Source organism: Oryzias latipes, chromosome 23 (assembly GCF_053564925.1).
Source record: "Oryzias latipes strain Hd-rR chromosome 23, Olatipes_Hd-rR_3.1".
Lineage (NCBI taxonomy): Eukaryota > Metazoa > Chordata > Actinopteri > Beloniformes > Adrianichthyidae > Oryzias > Oryzias latipes.
The window spans coordinates 20,293,487-20,317,448 of record NC_136259.1 but is presented as its reverse complement, the minus strand read 5'-3'; the positions used below and the strand labels follow the sequence as shown (position 1 = coordinate 20,317,448).

General features: G+C 43.0%; 1 protein-coding gene and 1 long non-coding RNA gene across 6 annotated transcripts; one reads left to right on the top strand and one right to left on the bottom strand.

Moving 5' to 3' along the window:
* Nucleotides 1-1,435: 1,435 nt before the first annotated feature.
* Nucleotides 1,436-2,037, bottom strand: LOC144989442 (uncharacterized). The gene is made up of 3 exons (XR_013653626.1): nt 1,902-2,037; nt 1,673-1,791; nt 1,436-1,574 (listed from the first exon to the last, which is right to left on the bottom strand). It is a non-coding gene; the product is annotated as an uncharacterized LOC144989442 (long non-coding RNA).
* Nucleotides 1,899-22,822, top strand: golgb1 (golgin B1). 5 transcript variants are annotated; one of them, XM_011491206.4, is made up of 20 exons: nt 1,899-2,031; nt 3,497-3,575; nt 4,365-4,556; nt 4,620-4,727; nt 4,818-4,985; nt 5,085-5,201; nt 6,662-6,775; nt 6,874-7,534; nt 7,607-7,683; nt 8,798-8,855; nt 10,892-15,812; nt 15,890-16,301; nt 16,956-17,189; nt 17,267-18,094; nt 18,168-18,361; nt 18,443-18,602; nt 19,958-20,052; nt 20,134-20,205; nt 21,085-21,175; nt 21,510-22,822. In XM_011491206.4, exons 2-20 carry the CDS (start codon nt 3,507-3,509, stop codon nt 21,645-21,647), a joined length of 8,709 nt encoding a protein of 2,902 aa, XP_011489508.1. In that variant the 5' UTR covers nt 1,899-2,031; nt 3,497-3,506; the 3' UTR covers nt 21,648-22,822. The 5 variants fall into 5 exon arrangements, with proteins under 5 accessions (XP_011489508.1, XP_078798032.1, XP_011489509.1 ...); XM_078941906.1 differs by having other exon boundaries at nt 1,901-2,031; nt 4,821-4,985; nt 7,607-7,674; XM_011491207.4 differs by having other exon boundaries at nt 1,901-2,031; nt 4,821-4,985.
* The last annotated feature ends 1,140 nt before the right edge of the window (nt 22,823-23,962 follow it).

Here is a 23,962-nt window from a genome sequence, read left to right as displayed (position 1 = left end):
TATTCCTGAAACTATTATACATCACAGATCAAAATATCATAAATGAAAGTTAGGGTAAATGTTAAATAAGACGTACATTTTCTTTTTTTTTTTTATTCCTCTTATGATTAGTCAAAAATAAAAAAAAAATCAAATCAAATTTTGAGTTTTTCTCCCAGGTTTTCCATTTAGTAAAAAATGAATCTAAACTTGAATCCGGTTACATGAATCCATTCAGCAGGTAAACAGGATCAATTACAGATTAGTCAAGAAATTCATTGGTATGCCGTAGATTCAACTGAGTGAGACATTACATATTTAAATAAAAAACAAAAGTAAAAACATTTAAGGAAGTCACATTGGTTCCTCGAATTCACAAAAAAGACTTCAGTTGTGTTACCATTTTGGAAAGACATATTTGTGCGGGATTAGACCGCTATAAATGCATGTGTGGCTCAGATTAAACACATTTCTCTGCAGGAAAACTAACACATAATGTGTGCCAAGTAAAGTGACCAAAAACATAGATAGTAAATAACTAAAACTGACACTAAACATACGTTTACCTCAGTTACTGGCCATAAACAGAAATATTAGTGTTCAGAAATCCACAGGAAAAGTCAATATAGAGGGTCTCTATCTATAAAGTTCCTTGTATCTTCTAGTGTAAACCTTAAGCTATAGTGCAATGATGTTATTTAGAACCATATTTCAATCTGTTTTGGATAAACCTGTGACACTTAAAATTTATGATGAAGAGTAGGATTTGCCATAAAATCCTAAGGATTTTTTCCTTTTTAATGGGTACACAAATGATGTGAATGCATACAATAAACAAGTGACTACAAGTCCCACTCCAATCATAGTGTGATCTAGTTTCAAAGCGTTGCCAGTGTTTTTTTTAATTTATTTTTTATTATGATGTTTTTAGCCAACTTTTTTTTTTAAATGTGTTGTTTTCTGGGACGTAATTTTTTGCAGCAGTAGTTCATTAGAAATTTGCCCCCCTCCCTGTTACTGAGAGCGCTCTATTTCCAACGAGCTCACAGCCCCCTTACAAGCCCAACATTACATTACTGGTACCACAAAAATGGGGAGGAATTTTGGAGCTACCCGGTGCAAATGGATGCATCAGAATGGAGCGGAGCAGGGAACCTGTGGCCCGTCCAGCATAGTTCTACATCACAAATACCTTCTTTTTCATTCAGTATTTTTTTCATCTGCTCCTGATTCACATTGATTTGAATAAAGCAATGTTCAAAATGTCATTTCTGGGTTAATTTTCGTAATATAGGTCCTCCATCATCAAAAAAATGCCACAAGAATATGTTAAAAACACACAAAAACATGATTTTCATCGGAATAGTACTTTAAGATTTTAGAAATATAAAAAAATGAGCGTTTTCCTTACTAAAGTAGGGCATTTTTTCTGGCTTAATTTCATAAGTTCAATGTTTTCCAGTTCCTTCTTGAGGGATTTCATTTCATTTGGATAAAATTGATGGGGAAAAAGTCACTGCGGTTGCTTGTCAGAGTCTGGAGTCATCTCCCTGGCTCCAGCAGCCGCACGCCTCCTCTGGCCTCTCTGCAGGTGTCTGTAGATAAAGTCAAAAGCTGAGGCGGTGTAGTGTGTAAACGTGGTGGTCCACTTGATTGCACCCACTATACATTCCACAAAACGACCAACACATACAGCAAAAACTGTAGTGTAGTGAGCCAGCAGGAGGATGTTCTTCCCCAGCTGCTTGCCCTGGTTGATGATCTGGTTGACTCTTTGGTCACGCACTGCCATTTAAGAAAAAGAAATCCTCTCTGACAGAAAAGAAAAAAAGATTTTGTCTGTACGGGGATTTAAAGCGATATTTAGGCAGACACTCCCTAAAAAAGGAGTCGACGCTTTAAATTTGCTGACGGTTCCTTACGGGTCTCGGCTGTCCAATCAGGGCGAAGGAAGTTTTGTTTCCGGGATTGTTTGGTGATGTGGCTCTGAAATCCATCCGACGATAAGGAATATTAAATCCAGACTTTTCTACTTCAGCAGCATCCGCACAGGTCAGTCAAATGCCATTTTCTTCTTAAATGCACCACCAACTGTAGCGTAAATTCAGCTGTCTTTCCGGGAAAAGGGACAACTCTGCAGCTTTTTTTCTAGGACGTTGCTCTTATTTACCTTTTCTCAGCGTTAGCTAGCCAAGCAGCCTCTGCTAACTTACTGTGTGTTGGAAATAGCAAGCACGATAAAAAGCGGGCGTTTCCCAGGAGTCTCCTGTTTACGTGACGGTCCAGCCATCCTAACGTCGAAAACTTTCATTTTGTTTTAGAAAAGCTAGCTATAATCTTTGCTGCTCACCACCAGAGTGACGCAGACTCAGTAGACAGCAGTGTTGGTTCGGTGAGCTTCGGCTCTGTCCGTGGTGGTCCGGACATCACAAAAGGAGGGGCTGCCTGCTACTTTATTCTGAAATTCAAATGTTGTCTAACAAACCTGCACGTTTTTGACCATCTTTAACTTAAAATAAAATGCACGAAGGGAAGGAAGAATTCAAAAATTATTCAAACTAATTTCCTATAGAATAAACAGTTTTTTTTAATCAAACATAAAATTTAGTTTCTAATGTTTCCTGTCATTCCTATGGTTGTTAATGTTCAAATGTGTTTTTTAAAAATATTTTTCTAAAAAAAAAAAAATTAGAAAAAGCAAATAAAATGTTAAAAAAATAAAATAACATGTGGCCTGGACGGGCTCCGGCAGCCCCGTGACCCCGAATAGGTCAAAGAGGTTTAGGGTATAACTACACTATGAAAAAAATTGTTGTTTCTGTTTTATTTAGTCAGGAATAAACTTTGAACTCCAGTCCATAAAACGTCTTCCTCTTCCTGGCTGCTTGCATAGGAAAATAACATTTCTCAGAGGTCTGCTTGTATTTACACTCTAAAAGGACGCATTGTTCTAGGTCAGTCTGAAATTGCGTTAGTAAAATGTACTTTCCAGATTATAATTTTGAATAATCGCTATTAATTTGGCTTCAAGCCAGAGAACTTTGAAGGGACTTAGACTTTAGAGATGGAAAATAATATTTGTAATTGGAAAAGAGTTTAAAACAAAATAAACAAAATTTGACAGATGGTTAATTTGCAACAAATAAACAGTTCAGTCCTAAAAAACATATAGATAATTTGCAATCATAAAAAAAACACACCATCATTTGGTCATTAACAACAATAAATAACAGCTCATTTTTATTAAAACTACTGCATGTGTCATTAAATAAATGTGCAATTAGAAAAGTGTGTTAAAACTGTTGAAACAAGCATACTTTTAATAAATACACTATACATCTCAAGAACACAAGTTCAATACGAAGTTTCTGCAGCTGCAGTTTAAACATTTGTTTAAACTATTTATTATGGTCAGATAAAAACAGTTCTTGATAGGATTTAGTGTAGATCTAGCAGTACAGATATGATTTAAATGTTGAATAATTGTGTCTTAAATAAATGTGTCTTTTGTCTTTAGTGTCGTCTTGATGCTCAGCCGTCTGGCTAATGTCCTCCAGGAGCTCTCTGGGGAGGAGGACCCAGATGGAGAACAGCAGGTGTTTTTTAATTGTACAGATTTGCAAATAATTATAAATTATTTTATTGCAGTAACTTACAAACTATTACTGCTTCTTTTGCCGCTTTATTTTCTTATTTTTTCTTTGTATGTGAAATAATTTCTTTTAGCTTCTCTTTCATCAGCAACTCAAAATAGTAATTCATTTAAATTTCTTTGATATTTTCTAATTTTCTGACATATTACTTAGTTTTTTTTTTTTTTTTATCCTTAACAAATGTTTTATTGTATTTGTCCCTCTTTGCAAAAGTAAACACAGCAGGTCCGGGAACAGAAACACCATAAATGTTGTAGAATTTCCTCTTTAACGCAGCTCTGCCATCTTTTTTTTCATGTTAAATATAATAGCTCTATTGTTTGGCTTGTGTTTGGTCTTCCAGCAGGTTAAAAATCATGCACAGATTCAGTTCTTCAGTTCTATAACTTTGCATATTTATAAATATGTCACCTTGTTCTTTTAAATTGCGCTTTATAAAACGGTTTGATGGATTTATCTCCTACTTGATGTGTAAACAATGGACTGTACTTACAAATTGTTATTGTTTATGCAATAAAAAGTAGAGTAGTTCGATAAAAGAAATGTATTTTTTTTATGATATTGTTTTTAAAAAAAAAAGACTTCCAATACTAACTTTATGTGTAATCAGAAACAAACTCCAGCTGTACACATCCCATATCTCCAGATATTTACATCTAAATTTGAAACATGTCAGGTTAGAGTGTTTGTTTTTTTCCTAAAAATTGTGCCATTTCTTGTCTACTTGCACAGGACGTGCTAGCGCCTCTTCCCCCTCCGGCTGAGGGCCAGGCTCCGATGGAGTCTGAGGTACCAGAGGACGCCATGGAGAGGCTGGCCCACCTGGAGCAACTGGTGGTCCAGCTGAAGGGGCTCGTCCGAGACAAAGACGCACAGCTCGTGCTGAAGGACGCGGAGCTGAGCAGCAAAGATGCTCAACTCAAGGTAGCAATCTGAAGAATGTGTCCTTTCTGACTCAGCCTGGGTATAAGTTTGATTTGTTCGCAGAACGAGAAAGAAGAAGCCGAGGCCCGTTTCACTAAACTCAAACTCCAGGCCAAGGCGAAGATGGCCTCACTTACCAAACAGATAACTGAGCTGAAAGGACAAGCAGCTGTGAGTTTAAGTCCCAGATTTTCTGCCATCCTTTAGGGATAAAAATACCTAAATAACCTTAAATTTGATGTTGTACTTGTTTTGTCCCAGCAGAGCCCAGACAGTTCATTCACAGAAGCTGGTGCTGCACTCGAGGAGGAGCTTCAAAACCTGAGGAAGAGGCTGAGTGAGGAGGAGGCTCAGAGCAGGCAGCTGAAGGAGCAACTCCATGCTGCTGAGCAGCTGCTCCAGGAGAAGGAGTCGAACCATGCTCAGCAGGTAACCACGCCTATTCTTAATTACTCCAAAACCTGAACATGTGAGATGGAAGGACAATAGTTTGTCTAAAATACTCCTGCTGAACGTTTCTGTCTACAGCTGCAGGTCCTGCAGACTGTGGTGTGTGAGAAAGACGTTCGTTTCCAAGAGCAGATTCAGAAACACGAAGAGGAGCTGCTGAGGCTCACAAACCAGACGCAGAACCAGATGCAGCAGGTATCAATTACTATTTTGTGAAAAAAGATTAAATATATTTTATCATTATTAACTAATCCCAATAATTTAGATTGAATATTTTTAAAAGAAGATTTTTATTTTTTTTATTTTATCTTTGAATTGAAACCCATGAACTCAGGTATTATTAACTTACATGAAATCATTTAAAATACTTAAATTTCACCAAAAAAAGAAAAACAAAACAGAAAATTGAACTCAGAGCGGCGTTGTGTGGCCCACAGGTGCCACCCACCCTCGCCACCCCTTTTGACCCGCCCTCACTGGCTGAGCGGCTTCTTCAAGCCCCTCACTCTCCCCTTCTGTGTCTACCTCCATGGTCAGAGCTGCATGTAATCAATTCAAAACATCAACTATTTTTGTTGCTTTTATCTCCATAGCAACCATTTTATTTTTTGGTCGCCGGGCGGTGACGAACAGATCTTTGTCATTTTTAGAAGAATCGACAAAAGTAAACTTTTGGGTTTCCTTGACAACGGAGGATGTTTGTTAACAACGCCCACATTCCTAATATGTTCAAAGCGTATATCATTTCATTCAGCTTGAACCAGGGATCCATTTATTTAATTGTTTCATTATTCTGGTAAAAAAAATATGCGAGCAACAGGGAAACTCCACCTCTGTGAGCCCGCCACACTGACGCTGTTCAAAATATATAAACTTTATTACCAACAGTTTTTGCCAAGCAGCTTCCCAATGATACTCAAGGAGTTAAGAGGCGATAGATCAAAATCCCTTAGAAGAGATTCGAGTTTTAGGTTGTACTAAAGGTGATTATTTAGGTAATTTCAAGGTGGCGGCCTCTTCACCACGCCCAAAATTCCTTTTCACCAGGTGTGTGCAAATTTTGGTCAGTTTTTGAGGATGTGGTAGGGGCAAAATTTTTGCTCAAAGGTGCAGTAAGAAAGAAGAATTGCGAAAACAATCAGGTCCCTGCAGTCCAGGACTCCAGCAGGACAGAATGAGATTCAAAATTGTTAAAATAGTGGAGATAAATTTGGTTTTGTACCTTTTTAAATGGGAGTTTCCTTAAACTGTAATGACACTGTTTTGTTTGCTGATCTGTATCCAGAAAGAAAGGATGGACCGGATATCTGCATTCAAATAAATATGTAACTAACCACAGCTTTCATTAAGATGTCAGAGAACTCTGACCTTAAAAGGAATTGAGAAGGGTTGAACCTGACCATTGAAAGCATTTTGACAAAACTGAATGAGAAGAAATTGTAATTCTGGATTTATTTACTATAGTTTGGCCTTTATTGGAGCTGGTCAGAAAAATTTTGACTAAAGATTTACTAAAGTTCTTCTTTTTCTGCCTTAAATTGTACACACAATATTTTATTTTAAGAAGATGCAAATTATTGAATAAGTCCTTTTGACTTCATGTAGTTCTAAGCTTCTAAGTGGGACACATGTTGACCCTCTTTGACCCGTTTCAGACTCTGCAGGCGACTCAGCAAAGGTGCCACGAGCTGGAGGAGGCTTTAAACTCTCGGTCTCAGGAGCTGGAAATGCTGCAGCATGAAGTGAGCAGCGCTGATCAGCAGAAACAGGTACAAATTCTGTTAGATTAGTGATCTGTTGAGAAGACCTACCCACTAATGCTTCAAATAGCTGCTGAAGGCACTCTTCTGTGGCTCTTTCTCCTCAGATCTTGACGGCTCAGTTCCGGCAGATGGAGCAGGAGCTCGCTGAGGCCGTCAGGCAGAGAGCGGAGGACCGGCAGCAGTGGGCTGAGCAGGCCAGCAAAGCAGATGCAGACCTGGCAGAGCTGAGAGCCAGACTGGAGGGCCATGAGAGTGAGCTGAAGTCTCTGAGAGAAGCTGGTCATGAGGCTCTGGAGAAGGAAAAGATGGAGGTTTCTAGACTGGAAGCAGATCTGACTCTGTCGAAGGAGGCTGAGCTGGCAGCCATCCAGGCTCACAGAGAAGCTTCGGAGAGACACGAGGCGGAAAAAGCTCGATTGGAAGGCCAGCTCGCCTCACTGCAAGAGTCTGCGGCGGTCGGCGGGCGGCAGGACGCTTTAGAGAAGGAGAAGTCCGACGTTGAACAGCTTGAGAAGGAGCTGGTTGTCCTCAGGGAGGAGCGGGAGGCCATGCAAAGTAAGAGTGAGATCCTTGATGAGATTTGGAGACATCTGCGCTGTCTTGCTCTGGACAGCGAGGCAGAAGAAACCCCGACCCCCGCTGACCCGTCTGTGCTGCTGGACGCCGTCCGGTCCGTGGAGACGCAGCTGACGAGGCTCAGAGATGAATGCAGTGATAAAACCAAACAGTGTGCTCAGGTGATCCAAACCATGGAAACCATTAAAGGTTTGATTCTAGAGCAGCAACATGATTACTGTTAGTCTTTATGCGACGTGTGAATTGATCGTCTGATTTCAGCACAACTGGACGAAAAAACCTCTGAGCAGGAGGAGGCGTCTGCCAGGATACAGGAGCTGGAGCAACAGGTTGTAACTGTAAGTCTTTGTTGATTTATAGAGCTGAGAGCAAATAAACTATTGAGAAAAATGTCTCTGGAAATTCTCAGCTGGTATTTTCCCCTACCAGTGAAACTTTACACTTATGTCCTGTTTTGTTAGACGTGTGTCACTTCTTATTGGACCTACATTTGGATTGAATTTCATTTTCACAGATGGTAGACCACACATGTGGGTAACACAGCCCTTTTCTTTGTTGTTTCTAGTACAAAAGGCCTAATTTTTTGCTGATTTCTTTTAATTATTTTTTAAGTATTGCCAAAAAAATTATTTGGAAAGCAAGAAACTTCCAACAATTACATATTTGCATCCGATGATGAAGAGATAATCATAAAAAATGTGTCTTATTTAAAAAAAATCAAACTTCTCAATTGATCTTGCAATTAAAAATTTCAATCTAAATATATTTGTTTGTTTTTAGCCATAAAATTATTGCAAATTGTGTCCAAAAAAACCAACAAACCCCATTGTTTATAAGATAAAAATGTACTTTGGATTTAGGCTGCAGATTTGAATATTGACCAACATCCAGACTTACAGGAGTTCTTTTGAGACTAAAACTTAATTTTACTAATTTTGTCCTAATTTTTTTTACACTTTAACCTCTGTTGCACTTCATTTTTATATATTTTAATAATCCTAAATATTAGAAGTTTGGGTACTTTTATAGCACTTCAGCGTCAGCCGGGGTTTGCAATGTGAAACTGTGTTAATAGATGGGTAGCTTTTACCCCGCAGAACTGGTTCAGGGTCAGTCTTTAGTCTGGACAGAAGACCTTTTCCCGTCTCAGACAAGGCGCCGTCTGTCTGTTATCACGCAGCGCCGCAGACAGAGAGACAGACATGATCCCGTCTGTGTGATGAAATCTAATCCATTCTGCGGCGAGCTGACCTTCCCCCTCACAGACGCTGCTGATTGATTTAACCTGAGAGAGCGGCAGAGACCCCTTTAGGTCACTTTCATAAACCCCGTTTTATTGTTTTACAAGCCTTTATCCCAGATTTATCAAAAAAAAAAAAGTATGTTTTAAGAAATTCTTTTCTTTAATATTTGTGAAAACATGAGTTTAATAACCATTTTTCCCCCACTTAGGTAACCAAAGAAAAAGATGCTCCTGAACCATCAGAGAATTCATCTGAAACTGAAAAAGGTACGAGCTGAAGGGAAAGTTTATATTTATTTATTTATTTTTATTTATTTTCTGTATGTTGTGCGATTCCCCCCCCCCCCAAGTTCAAGTTTGATCGGATTTTAAATTGTTTCCAGTGGTCCTTTAATTATGAATATGCCGTATTTGCCAAAATTAAAATAAACCTGCGTTTTCTAGGACAAAGTTTTGCAGGGCAGCAGTAGTTCATTTGGAATTTACCTAAGTTGTGGGCTTGACTGTTAGTGTGGAATAAGCCCACCCCCTTCCCATCATGCATCTGTTGATGTGATTTCCCGCTAGCTTACAGCTCCTCACAGCCCCAATCAAACGATAGCAGTGACACAAAAAAAGCAATATTGGAGCCATTCAACCGTACAGTTTTGAGCCAAATGTCAGCTCAGACGAGAAAAACAAAGACCTACATGGATCTATTTGTGTACAAGTGGATGCATCGGAGTGAAACTTGTGGCTTGCCGTAGTAACTTGTACTTGCGCTCAGACATGCGGTCACCGCTTCCATGTACCGATGAGGCTAAAGACTCGACAGTAGCTCCTCCCACACCCGTCTGGAGTCAAGTTTATGAACACGTTAGGACAAACGTCAAGCAGGATATTTGATGCACGAGTTCATGTCGGCATAAACAGTGAGGTCAATAAGTATTTGATTACCCTGTGATTTAGCAAGTTTCTAAATCAGTGGCACCTGTTTGAGGTCGTTAGCTTGCATAAAGGCACCTGTGCAGCCCACAATCAGTCAGAAGTCTAACTACCAACATGGGCAAAACCAAAGAGCTGTCAAATCACACAAGAGACAAAATTGTAGACCTTCACAAAGCTGGAAGTGGCTACGGGGCAATTGCCAAGCAGCTTGGTGAGAAAAGAACAACTGTTGGAGCAACTGTCAGAAAATGGAAGAGGCTAATGATGACTGTCAATGTCCCTCGGACTGGGGCCTCGTGGGGTATCGATGATGCTAAGGAAGGTGAAGAATCAGCCCAGGACTACACGGGAGGAGCTGGTCAATGACCTGAAGAGAGCTGGGACCACCATTTCCAAGGCTACTATAAGTAATGCATTAAAACGTCATGGTTTAAAATCATGTATCGCATGGAAGGTTCCCCGTTTGCCAATGACCATCTTGATGATCCAGAGGAGTCATGGGAGAAAGTCTTGTGGTCAGATGAGACCAAAATAGAACTTTTTGATCTTAACTCCATTCGGCGTGTTTGGAGGAGGAAGAAGGAGGAGCATTATCCCAAGAACACCATACCTACAGTGAAGCACGGGGGTGGAAGCTTCATGCTCTGGGGGTGTTTTTCTGCACAGGGGACAGGACGACTGCACTGTATTAAGGAGAGGATGAACGGGGCTCTGGATTGTGAGATATTGGGCATAAAACCTCCTTACCTCAGTCAGAGCGTTGAAGATGGGTCGTGGCTGGGTCTTTCAGCATGACAATGACCCGAATAACACAGCCAAGAAAACCAAGGAGTGGCTCCGTAAGAAGCATATCAAGGTTCTGGAGTGGCCAAGCCAGTCTCCAGACCTAAATCCAATAGAGAATCTTTGGAGGGCGCTGAAACTCCGTGTTGCTCAGCAACAGCCCCGAACCCTGACAGATCTAGAGAAGATCTGTATGGAGGAGTGGGCCAAAATCCCTGCTGCAGTGTGTAGAAACCTAGTGAAGAACTACAGAACCGTTTGACCTCTGTAATTGTTAACAAAGGCTTCTGTACCAAATATTAAAGTTGTTTAACTCAAGTGATCAAATACTTATTTGTCACAGTAATATACAAATAAATTGTTTTAAAAAATCGTACAACGTGATTTCTGAATGTTTCTTCAGATTCTCTCTCTCCCTGTGGAAATGCACCTATGGGGAAAATTTTAGACCCCTCCATGTTTTCTAAGTGGGAGAACTTGCTAAATCACAGGGTGATCAAATACTTATTGACCTCACTGTATGTCAAGAATCTTTGTGTGTTTGTATGTTTTCTTTCTTTCAAAATAATTTTCCTCTTTGCTTCCATTCACAGAACACACACTGGCATTAGAGCGGCAGCTTTTAGAGAAGGACCTTGAACTGGCGGCCTTACGAGAATCCCTAACGGAGGCTTTGAAGCACAGCTCCGGTCAGGCTGCATCCGAGGAAAACTGCACTCGGAGCTGCGATCAGGATCCAGCTGCTGAAACGGCTGAGGACTCTGCTGCCATTCCCGGTTTAATGGAAGACGCTCAAGAAGAGGAGACCACACTGGTTGCCGAAAACACCTCTGTCGTTTTCCTTTCTGCTGCTAACGAGAGCAGCCCAGAGCTGATCGGACCCCAGTCCGAGTCCCCAGGAGAATCTAAAGGCACATCATCGGACGAGATGGTTGCCAGTAGTGATTCAGAAGTTGCCCACAGCAGCTGGACTCTCCTGGAGGCTCTGAATCAAGACGGAGGTCAGGAGTGGCCCTCTGGGATTCAGGACTTTGGCCAGTCGTGGGTGGCAACAACTGATGAGCATGAGGCCTCCACAGTCCAAACTCAGTCCACCTCCGTCCTTATCAATGAGACTGTTCAGGTTCATGAAGCTCAGCAGAGTTCCTCCTCCACTGAGGCCTCAGAGCCCTCAGGCCTCTTTGCTCAGGCCTTAGCTGAGGAGCTGCAGAAGAGGTATGGTGAACTTCTGCTTGAGCTGGAGAAGCTCAGAGAAGCTGCAGCCAAATCCCAGCAGAAAATCCTGATTCTCGAGGAGGAGACGCAGTCTCTTTATGCTGCCAAGGAAGAAGCTCAGACTCAAGCCAGTAACTTTGCAAAGGAGCTGGAGGCGTTCAGGGAGCAGGCGGAAAAGCACACTCAGGAAAGAAACTCTGCAGAGGAGAAACACAGTACAGAAATGCAGCGTTTAGAAGAACAGACAAATATTTTAAGGAGCGAAAGTGAAACCAGGGATGAGAAGATTCAAGTTTTACAGGCAGATCTGGAGGCGACCCATCAAGCTCTGGCTGAGCAGCAGGGTCAGACCAGGATGCTCAGCGCTCAACTGGAGGACAGGGAGCTTCTCTCATCTGAGCTAGAGAGGAGGCTTCAGGAGATGGAAAACAGAGGGATGGAATTTTCCCAAACTGCTGAGTCTGTGCTGAGGAAAGACTTGGAGATCCAGGAGTTACAGCATCTCCTCAATGAGAAGGAGAAGGAAGTGACAGAGCTTAGAGACAGCATATCTGCCAAACTCCTTCAAGCTGAAGAAGAGAAGATCCAGGTCCATGTGGAAGTCGGTAAACTGATGGAGAGGATTGTGGAACTTGAGAAGGTCAGAGAAGAGAACGCTTGTGAAAATGATGAGCTGCTTGGTTTAAGAAAGCAGAAAGAGGAGCTGGAAACCCAGCTGACTAACATGAAGAAGAAGTTGCAGGCGGCGCTTGTGCAACGCAAAGAGCTCATGAAGAAGGTTGCTGATTTGGAAAACGAGGCCAAAACATTGAAAGAAAAGGATGAAATGGTTACTGGAGGAACTCCTGTGAGTATCCCTCAAGCGCAGGAAGCTAAAGGACATGAGGTCCAGGAAATGGAGGCCAAAGTTACAGAACTCACCGAGGCTCTAAGGCTAAAAGAGGAAGCGGTTGAGGTTCTGGAGCAGAAAATCGTCCAGCAGGATCAAGTTTTGGCCGAGATGCTTGCTCAAAACGGGAAGCTAAGTCAAGAAGTTCAAAACCTCCAGAAGATCGACTCCTCTTCTGACTCCACCGCCTTGCAATCTCAAGTGGCCTCTCTTGAAGCAGAGTGTGAAAGTCTTCAGAAGAAGGTTCAGGACGCTCAAGAGTCTCGCAAAGAAACGATACGTAAAGCCAAAGAGAAAGACAGACACCACCGCGAACAGCTGAAGCAGCAGAAGGAGGAGTACAGCGAGCTCGCGCAGCGCTTTGAGGCGCAGAGCGGCGAGCAAGACGTTCTCCTCACCAAGCTGAAAGAACTAGAAGAAAGAGTGGGCTCTGAGGGAGAAGGAGCCAAGGAAGTGGACAAAAGCTCGGAGAAACCTGCCTTGAACGATTGGGCTCAGGAGGACTGGGTGGACTTTTCAACATCTGAGACAGACTCTTCAAAACAACGAGCAAGCGATCCAGACCGGCAACCTTTAGAGCCATCTGGCTCTTCAGGAGTGGAAGAGCGCGTGGAAGCTCTCAAAGAGGAGATCCAGGCCGTGCGAACGTCAAACACTGAGCTGGAGATGAAGCTGCAGGAAACGCAAACCAGTTTGTCGATGAAGGAGACGGAAATACTGGAACTTAGCCGAGATCTGCAGATGCTGAGGGAGAAAGAAAGACAGATCGACGAACTCTCTGAAGAAATCAACGATCTCAGAGAAAAGTATCATCAGGCCGAGTCTTATGCAGAAACCCTCAAAGCGGAGATGGAGGCTGCAGCTGAAACCTCTGCAGAATCCTCCATCACATCTCTTCAGGCGGATGTGGAAAACTTGAAGCAGTTTCTGGACAACAAAAACCAAGAGATAATAGATCTAAGCCAGCAGCTCGCCGAGCAGAACTCGCTCATCCACTCCATGCAGGACGTGGTGTCTCAAAAGGATCAGCTCATCACCTCCTTGCAGGAGGAGCTGAAGGCCGAGCTGGAAAAGTCCCAAATGTTGGAGGCTGAGCTGCCGCAGAAACAAGAGGACAGCGAGTTGAAACTTCAGCAGCTTCAGCGAAAGTTTCAGGCGGCTCTGATCTCTCGGAAAGAAGCCCTCAAAGAAAACAAAACCCTCAAGGAGCAGCTGGCTTCATCTGAGAAGACCGTGGAGGAGCTGAAGCAGAAAATCCGCTCAGCCGAAGAGGAACTGGAGAAGGTACGAGCTGAAAGAGATCGACTGATCGACGAGGTGGACCGGGCTTTACTGGAGAACCAAAGTCTGGGATCTTCGTGTGAGAGCCTGAAGCTGCTCATGGAAGGTTTCATCAGCGAGAAAGATGCGTGTAAGAAAGAAGCAGATCTGGCGAAGGAAGAGGCTGCGAGGATATGCAGAGAGTGGGAGGAGAAGGTTCATGGCATGAAGGAGGACTACGAGACTCTGCTCAAGTCTTACGAAAATGTGAGCGACGAAGCAGAACGGGTGAGAAAAGTCCTGGAGTCGGCCAGGCAAGAGAGACAGGAGCTGTCTGCTAAGGTCAGAACGCATGAAGCTGCGAGGCAGGAAGCCGAAAGGCAGGCGGAGGAAGCGCAGAAGGAGGTGGACACGGTGAAAGACAAAATGAGAAAGTTTGCAAAAACAAAGCAGCAGAAAATCCTGGAATTGGAGGAAGAGAATGAGAGACTCAGAGAGATGCAGGAAAAGCCCGAAACAAGGCAAAAAGACAAAGATGAACTTCTGAAAGAGGAGGTGGAGGCTTTGAAAGCTCAGTTGGAGGCTGCTGTGGTAGACAGAGACTCTTTAGAGCAACAGGTTGGAGACCTGAGAAAACAACTAAGGGAAATGGAGGAAACGCACGAGAACGCTCTCACATCTGCAGCAGCTGATAAGGGAGCTGTCAGTGCACAGCAGTCTGATGCACTGATGACAGCCGAGCCTGCTCAGAGTCGATATGAAGACGGACCTCAAGGAGAAACTGAAGAAAACCAAACCTCTGCAGCAGAAACACAATCCCGACCTGAAGAGGAAACTGCAGAAGCTGCTGATAAAAGTTTATTAGAAAGTAAAATAAAAGAGATCGAGGCAGCCTTCGACGCAGAAAAGAAACTGTGGGAGGAACGGGAGGCGGAGCTTAAAGCGGAACTGTTGTCTATTGAACGGGAGCTTGAGGAGAGCAAAGATAGGGAGAACCTCGTTGCCTCCTCAGAGCAGAGCTTTGAGGAGCGAGAAAAGAGTCTAACTGAAGAGGCTTCCAGGAGAGAAGCCCATTTTAAAGAACTCATCAGTGGGATTGAAGCCGAAAAGGACAACCTGGAGGAGCGTCTCATGAACCAGCTGGCTCAGCTGAACGGGAGCATCGCCGACTACCAACAAGAAGCAGCCAAAAACTGCCAGCGCCTCAGCCAGCTGCAGCAGGAGGTGGAGAGGCTGGAGGGGGAGAGAGCTGAGCTGGAAGCCGAGGCGCAGACTGAGAGAGACCGAGCCAGCAGACTGGAGGAGGACGTGAGGCAGGCCCAGCGGCAGAGAGCTGAAGCCGAGGCCGAGTCCGGTAAGCAGAGAGAGCTGGAGCAGCAGCTGCGCTCCGCTCAAAGGGTCAAGGAAGGCAGTCAGAGCCGAACCCGGCAGCTGGAGGAGCTGCTGAGGGAGAAGCAGCTGGAGGTCCGGCAGCTGCAGAAGGACAGCATCCAGTACCAGGAGAGGATCAGCGAGCTCTTCAGAGAGGTTAAAGCGCTCAAGCTCGGCCACGATGAACTCCTCAGCAAACTAGGGGAATCCCAGACGGAGTTTTCTAAATCTGCAGAGGACCTGGCAAGAACTGAAGCTGAGCTGGTGAACTGTAAATCCCAACTAGCTGAAGCTCAGAAACAAGCAAGCGAATCTTTAGCTGCTAAAATATCTGCCGAGCAGAGCATCCAGCAGAGAGAGGCCATCCTGAAAGCAGAGGCAGAACAAACCCTGGACTCTGTGAGGTTCCGATTGGGAGCGGAACTGAAGGAGATGGAGCTGAGACTGGAGGAGGCCTTCACAGAGAAGGAGAGGGAGGAAGAGGCTACCCTGCAAGCCCGAGCGATGGCTGAGGAGGCGGAGAAGCGGGCCCAGGAGATGCAAGCTCGCCTGGGAGAATCTCTAGCCAGGTTGGCTGCCTTTTCCCGCAGCATGTCCTCCCTGCAGGATGACAGAGACAGAGTCCTGGACGAGGCAAAGCAGTGGGAGACTCGGTTTAACTCTGCTCTGCAGACTAAAGAGGCTGAAGTTCGTAAAGCTGAAACACGAGCGAAGGAGCTTTCAGATCAGCTTCAGAAAGAGGTCGTTCTAAAACAAGAGCTCGAGGCAACAGTGAGCAGGTAAAAGACTCTGTGTTGCAGAAATATCCAACGTCATTTTTTTAAGATCATAAACTGAACCTATTTTTTGCTTTCAGATTGGAGAAATCAGAGACAGAGTGGCAGCAGAGACTGGATGAACAGAACAGAAAAGTTAAAGAGCTCCAAGCTGCACTAGAGGATGAAAAGAGGAATCTTGAAGACACTGAGGCAGAGCTTCAAGCTGCACAAAGTGAGGTGCACGTCCTGAAGAATGACTTGGAGAGTCTGCATCAGAGAAGTCTGGCTCTGGAAGAAGCTGTAAGTCAACTTCAGGGCACAGTGGATCTAGGCAGGACCGAGCTGCAGGAGAGGGAGGTAGAAGAGCGACGGCTCTGTCTGAATGTGGAGCAGCTAGAGACGGACCTGCGGTCGTCCAAGGCCCTGACGGAGAGCCTGCAGGCCGAGCTGCACCAGATGGAGGAGAGAGTTGTAGAAATGCTGGGAGAAAGGGAGCAAGCAGTCGCACAGGTATTAAGATTTTTTATGCTTCTTAGTCACACCTGTCCTCAGGGTGGATGAGACCAACCCTGCCCGGTCTATCCCTTTTCCTTTGCTAAGAATTTACATGCTCTCACGTTAGCATACAGCCCCCCACAAACATTAGCGGTGCAACAAAAATGGCGAGCAATATTGGAGCTGTCTAACCGTAGTTTTGATCGAGCTCAAACGAGGAAAAACAATGACAGGTCTAGTCGATGTGGACCTGTCAGAATGGATCAGTGCAGGGAGCTTGTGGCCGGCTCACATATTTCTTTACATCAGAAATATGCTGTTATTTTTTCATCTGCTTCTGATTCCCAACGATTTAAATAAAGAAATGCAGTCTTAATTCTTTATTTATGTCCTTCATCATCAGAAAAATGCCACAAAAACACGTGAAAAACACCAAAATAGGATTTTCATCTGAATGTGTCTTTTAAACGTAAGTAAGGGTTAATAAGTAAGTGGTTAACACCCGCCCCTCTGTTACGATGCCATCGCTCCTCTCTGTGAGCCTCCACAGGCCAAAAAACCTCAAAACCCGCAGGGGTCAACCCCCCCAGTGCATGTGACTAAGACTTTAATGAAAGTTGTGGCAAAAATGATCCATGTCTCATTTATTAAATGTAATTCATTTCTAAGGCGGCGGAGGAAGCTAGAAAAGAGGCTGACAGCAGGGCGCACCAAGCTGAGGAAGAGCTGCAGCAAAGACGAGGAGAAGTTCGAGATCTGGAGGAACGAGTTCGAATAGCAGAAGAAGAAAGCAGCAGCAGAAAAGCCAAACTGGACTCGTTTGTGAAGGCCATGAGCTCATTGCAGGATGACAGAGATCGAGTCCTCAGCACGTATAAGCAGCTGGAGGAGAAGCACCTGCAGGTAGTTTACAAACCTCTGCTGCGGAGCACGTGCAGAGGATGATCCAGCTTCAAAATGACGTCTCTGCTGTGTTGTAGGTGATGATGGAGAAGGATGGTTTGATCCAGGAGGCTGCAAGTGAGAACAACAGCCTCAAGGAGGAGCTGCGCTCTCTGCTGGCCCAGAGAGATGACCTGTATGCCGAGAAGGCCAAGCTGTCTGCTCAGCTTCACGGTTACCGGGATGAGCTCAACCAAGTTCTAAGTATGAAGGACTCGCAACACAAACAGCTTCTGGCAGCCCAGAAGGAGCGCATCGCATCTTTGGAGAAGGAGCGCAAGGAGCTGGAAGATCAGCTGCAGAGCCTCAGCAGAGCCAAAGAGGCAGAGGAGGAAGCGGTACAGAAAGTGGAGGCTGAGACTCTCAGTCAGGCAGTCTCTCAGGTCATGGATGCTCCTGGAGCAGAGGTGGAGAAGCTGAGGGAGCAGCTGCAGGCGGCAACAGCGCAGGTCCAGTCTCTGGAAGAGCAGCTGCTCAGCGAGAGAGAACAGTACGAGAGCCGGGGCAAAGAGCTGGCTGAGCTCCGCTGGGAGGAGGGGGTGATGCGCACCGAGTCGGAGAGCGCTCAGGAGAGGGTAGCGGAGCTGGCTCGTGACCTGCTGGCTGTGGAGCGGCGGCTGCTGGAGGAGACGGAGACCACAAAGCAGCTGAGAGCGGAGAAGCAGGCGTTCACCAAAGCCATGGCGTCTCTTCAGGACAGCAGGGACCAAGCGGTGAACAAGGTCCAGGAACTCAGCCTGAAACTGGAGGACATGAGCAAGGCCAGTGGGCAGCCGGCCAGCAGCAGCAGCCCTGGAGGGACCGCTGGGGAGGTGTGGGGGCTGAAGAACGCTCTGCAAGCCCTGCAGAACGACAGAGAGAGACTGGTGAGGAAAAGTCATGAACCTTCTCTGCTTCCTGGCATTTGCAGTCTTTGAATTTGATTCTTCTTTTGTGCAGCTGGAGCAACTTGAAGCACAAGAAGGTGAGCTGAAGAAGCAGAAGGCTGAGCTGTCTCGACTGGGAGCAGGAGAGCTGATAAAAGTGGGTCAAGAGCTTTTTGAGGAGAAGAAGAAGAACCAGCAGATGCTGGAAGTCCTAGCACAGCTGGAGAACGTGATGGACACGAACAAACAGGAAGTGGAGACACTCAGGTAGAAGCAGAAGGAGATTCATTTACTTGATCATACTTTTTAAAAAGTACTTAGTTGAGTTCTAATCTGTTTCTTCTTGAGGCTGGAGCGCGACGACCTGCTGGCTCAAGCAGAGCAGCTGAAGCAGCAGACGGTCACCACTCTGTCAGAGAGAGACCAGCAGCTGCGCCAGCTCACTGCCATGCTGGAAGACGCTCAGGCCCAAAGGCCGAAGCTCCAGCAGGAATCGTACCAGAGACAGGTTAGGCGTCGGACCCTTTTCACATGAATTCAAACCTTTTTATAGGTGTTGCATTTCATCGAGTGGGAAGTGGCTAAAGGAGCTTGTGGCTGACGGCGTGTTTTCAAACTGCCTTTTTTTTCTTCCTGCGGCTGATTCACAACGATTTGAAAAAGGAAATATTCAGAAATGCAACTTTAAGATTAACTTTCTTAATAGATGTCCTCCATCATCAGTAAAATGCTCCAAGCAAATGTTAAAAAAAACCACCAAAAACAGAATTCTCATCAGTGGATCTTGAAATAGCTGTTGATTGTTTGCTTTTAGATCGTCGTTGAAGCATCAAATAATACTTGACAGCAACATGTTGTTCATCTCCCAAGCTCAAACAAAACAATTGAAGGTCATTTTGTGGTTTAGGGCTGTGATTTTATGCTAAACCTCAGAGTTGCATCTCAGTCTCAGATGCAGAGACTTGGGGTATGGGACTTTTGAACAATCTTTGTTTTATTTTATATTTGGAATGCAGAAATACCAACTGTCTGTCTTTGTCCTCGCAATTTTATTTAAATAGTTAAATGACAATTGGGACCATATCTATATTTTTTAAGACATTATACTTGACCTTGCAAATCAGAATTCAAGAGCATCTATACCATGCTGTAAAATATGAATGAAAATTTGAATTAAACCACATAACATTTAGATGGGGTCTAAGGAAGGTATAAAACATAAAATGTGTTTGAATTTTTTATTTCTTTTGTAAAAATGCTCTAAATATTTAGGCATATTTTGGGTTTTACACTGATCCAGGGTCCAGGATCCGTTTTTGAAGTGCCCTTCTCATGATCCAGAACTCTAGTCTTTGTGATTGGTGTATGTAAAAACTTATTTTTTATTTATTTTTTACTTAAAGCTTCATCTATGACCTGAATCAAAAATGGCAATTTATTTTATTTCCCTGAAGCAGCAGAGCTTTACACATTATGATGCTCCCACCACCATGTTTCACTGTAGACTCTGTTTTCTGTTCTAGATTCAAACTTTTATGGAATCTAGCTTTTACAGTTTAAAGCAGTAATTATTTGCATTACTTATCCCTTATTTAAACTCACTCTAGGTCAAAGAGTGCTGATTGATTACTATTTGAAACACTTCATCTGTTAAGTTTTAAAACAATAAAAGTTTGATCTTTATCATCAGTTTACACATTTTTTTTTGGAAGTCTTCATTTAATATGGTTAAAAAGTGGTCTGGTTTTTTTTTTTTTTTTGTATTGCAAAAATGTGAAAGATGTTTTGTTTCATTTTTAGGCATTTGTAATTAATTATTTATGCCTTTTTCCAGCATTACTTAAATCTTACAATTTCTCAAAGGGCACGGAGGAAGTGGACAGCGCTCCCGGCGCCCCCCAGCAGCGCAGCAGCCTGCAGGACGGCTACATGGCTGAGGTCAAAGAGCTACAGCGACGGTACAGTCTCTTTTTAAAGCTTACGAGAAACCTTCAAATGAAAATACATTCATAAATTGACTTTTTAAACTCTTGAATCAGCCTAGAGGAAGAGACTCAGCAGAGGATTGTGGTTGAGGAGCAGCTGATGGTAACCCAGGATCAACTAAAGCGGTATGAAGTGACTTTTCTGTTGTGTTGTCGCCGAACGCGATTGTGTCGCATCTGCTGCCTCTCTTTTGACGTGCATCAAGTTTACTGCTCGAAGCCTTGATGCACCGGCCACGCAGCAACCGCCAACGTTTTTCTGTACTTCATTTGCGCAAGTCGCTTGGGTTTTTTTGTTTCGGGGAGCCCTACAGAGGGGCCAACAAGCACTTTGCCTCTAGAACCTCCCCCCGGTCCACTTTACAATCAGTCGAATCCTGGGCAGCGACACTCGCTCCATCCTCTTCCTCTACTCGCCAAGCTTAGTCACCGAGTGGAGGTGCAAAAACACTTATTGCAGGCAGAACCGTTTTGGTACCTACACCCGATACTGTAGGGCTAAGGCGAGGTGCACCCTGGACAGACCTGTCCAGGGTGCACCTCGCCTTAGTCCTACAGTATCCAAGACCATCTCCAGCTATTCTGCAGCCCCAGTGGGTTAAGAAAATGGCTGTTCATCGAGCAGCCATATTGGATTAATTTTTATACCCTTTGTGACTGAAAACGCTGCGTGCCCAAAGCTGAGTCCCTGATTGGTTGATGCGTCCCGTCAACCACGCCGCATGACCTCAGATCGCGTCTGACTTAGCATGGAAACTCGATGCCCCTGACGCGCGAACCGCCTCCGGTAAGAATGCAGCATTAGTGTCCAACATGAAGTTTGTGGTACATTGAATTCTATTTCCAAAGTTTCTCTTTCTAAAATATTTTAACCCTGATGCTAAAGTACTTGTGTGTGTACATGTATTGCATCTGAGTACTTCATGCATCCCTTTTTTAGCATTGACTTATGGGTTCAATAAGTCAAAATTGACATTTCATACCCGCTCCTGTCTGTTTTTACAGTCACAGTCAGGCGGCGTGGCATTCTGCTCAGGAGGGGGATCTCTCAGAGACGGCCGTTTTCATCGAGCCTCCGGAAGGAGCCGTCACTCGGGTGAGTCAACCAAGAGGTTGATTAACAGATTAGCTGTTGGTGCAGAGCAACCCCGCCCCTTTCCCCTCCCCTTTTCTGTGGAGCAGGGACCTTGTAGCCCGCCCAATGTATTTTCCATGTCACAAATAAGCTCTATTTAAACTGGCATTTTTTCGTCTGCGCCTGATTCACAACCATGTAATAAAAAAATAATAATACTCAAAAGCAATTTAAAACTTAATTTCATTGATATTTTCTCTCCATCACAAGAGAAATGTCACAACAAAAAAAACACAGTTTTTATTGGAGTCTTAGAATCTGAAGACGTAAGAGCTAAACGTTTTTCGTTTCGCAGATCCGGCGAGGAGGTCCTGGTTTAAAGCGGATGTTCCGGGCGACATTCTGCTCGCGCCACCGTACTCCACTGCTGCTCGGCATCTATCTGCTCACCGTGCACGTGGTGCTGCTCCTGTGTCTGGGTGGATACCTCTAAAATCCAACAATAAAAAAAAAAAAACATCATTTATACTGTTACGGCAGCGGGAAGGCTGTTCTGCATATAAACACTTGCACTTTACAGAACTTTTCATCCAAAGTGTACAGATTTATAGACAAAGCTGCTGTTTTAAATCTCTGGTGATTGGCATGTGGAGGATTTGGTCAGAAGGGACAACGTTTTACTCTGAATTCTAATAAACACATCTTAAATGGGAAATGGACAATAATAAGCAAACGTTTTGGACAATGGTGGTCCTTGTGTGCCTTTAGACAGAACCGTTACCACATATGAAAAACAAATGTATGCATTTTTGGGGAGTATGCAGTGTCAACAATGGAATATGTACTTTTTTTTATGTTTCGCTTTGGTGTACTTTAAACGGTTTCTAATAGAAGTTTCTGAGTAGCCTCTCAAAATGTAAAGGCCCAAAAAAACCTGATTTATTTTGGGACAGAGTGACTAAAAGGTGACATGAGATTTTCTGAGCCGTTTTTTGTTCTAGGTCCACCAAAAAGCTGATACACTTTTGCTCCAAAGCTTTTGTCTAAATCTTTGAGGTTCTGTTTCTGAGTTTCCTGCCAGTTCCTGCAAAAACGCAGAACAATCATTCTCATTCCTGTAATTTCCTTCTTTCCCCCTTTAAAAAAATTATAAAAACTAACAGATATTTTTTTAAATATCCTTGCAGGCCCTGTGTCTGTTTACATAAATTCTTTGTAAAAAAAAGTCAAGACTACTGTTTTCTTCTATCGCCAACATCGTATTTAACACAATGGAGCGTTAATTATTTTGCCAATTATCTTTTTAGTGCGTTCCATGTTCCATTATTGATTAGTTATGTTTAGAAATTCACCATATCACAAAAAACTGGTTGAAAGACTGCTTATAATAACTCATGTGAAATGATGGGGGACCAGACTTGAGTATTACAAATCTTTATTTGCTGGGAAATGAAAAATGGGAAGTTTTGCATACTCCTGAATCTGTTTGTGAAAATTATTGAAATATGATGTAATTCAGGGGGGGGGGGGGTGTTGCTGCCTTTTTTCCCCTCAAATGCACATATTGTTACTGATTGAAAATAACACTAGTATGACTTTCTGGAAAATGAGGGTGATGTTTGTATGTGAACGTACTCAAAGCTTTTATTAAAATATGTTTCAATTCTGTTTTCTTGTTAAAAATGTTTTGTTCTCACAACGGTTTAAATTCCATTATTTTTATTTATTTATCACCAGTTAATAGTATTCTTTATTCATAGGCCCTAATTTTGATAAAGAAAATAGTTATTAGCTGGCTGTTTACTGGGTGTAGATAACAAATGTGTTTTTTTTTGTTGTTGTAAATGATTGACGTTTGTTAATGCTGGAATTAAAAAAAAAATCAAAATTTAAACTTTAGTATTTGACATAAAAATATCAATATTCGCATATAGCCTAAATGTCAGTACTGAATTGTTTTTTGACACATTAATTGACACATTTAAACATATTTAATATTTGTTTTCCCATGTTAATTATTTACATACATAAGATTAAAGCGAACATGAGTATATTGTTAAAACTGTAGCTTTATCTGAATTTATGGTCATTTATATGGACTACGAAGAAATTTTAATTCCCAGTTTTTTTTTCTGCAGTGTTTTTCTGTCAAATGTTTGAAAGCTGGAACGTATTGAGGCCCTAAGTATTTAGGGTTTATGTTTATCCTGACATCATTTTGTCATCTAATCCAGGAGCAACTGATGACAGCAGAAATTTTCCGTAAGTAATATTTTTTGTAAACAGACACCCACACGAGCTTGATTGACCTGAAATTTGACACAATCTTCGGCCTTTTGCCTTTTACCACTTAGTAATAAACAACGTCTGATGTTTTAGCTGTATTTAAATAAAGTTTTAAAATTCCTTTAGTACAGTGGCCTTGAGGTGATTTATTGACATTTTTTAACTTTAGGCCACCGTACTTTTGTCCTAATTTAGACATTTTTTTTTTACTTGGGCAGCATTTTTATGTTTTATTCATATTCAAAAATAAGTTCATTCTTTAAAAACATTTTTTAACCGGTATTCTTTTACTTGTAGATGTTTCCTGTTTTATTTTAATACACGACAAAAAATAGAGCGAAGATTACTCGTTTTTTAATTGAATTAACACGCTTCCATATTTATGTACTTTTACTGCTTTTTTATATCAACATAGCACTTTAATCGTTCGATTGAAAAGAGATTTGTAAATATAATTTGGGCTATCAAAAAAAAACTTCGCGCTTTGCTTCTTCCGGTTTTGCTAAAATTCCCAGGACACCT

What these genes read in the sequence shown, in the direction of transcription:
- golgb1 (XM_011491206.4), top strand. Translation starts at nt 3,507, where the DNA reads ATGCTCAGCCGTCTGGCTAATGTCCTCCAGGAGCTCTCTGGGGAGGAG. An exon ending in GCAAAGATGCTCAACTCAAG is followed by an intron (nt 4,557 to 4,619) that starts GTAGCAATCTGA and finishes ATTTGTTCGCAG; the next exon opens with AACGAGAAAGAAGAAGCCGA. An exon ending in GCGCTGATCAGCAGAAACAG is followed by an intron (nt 6,776 to 6,873) that starts GTACAAATTCTG and finishes CTTTCTCCTCAG; the next exon opens with ATCTTGACGGCTCAGTTCCG.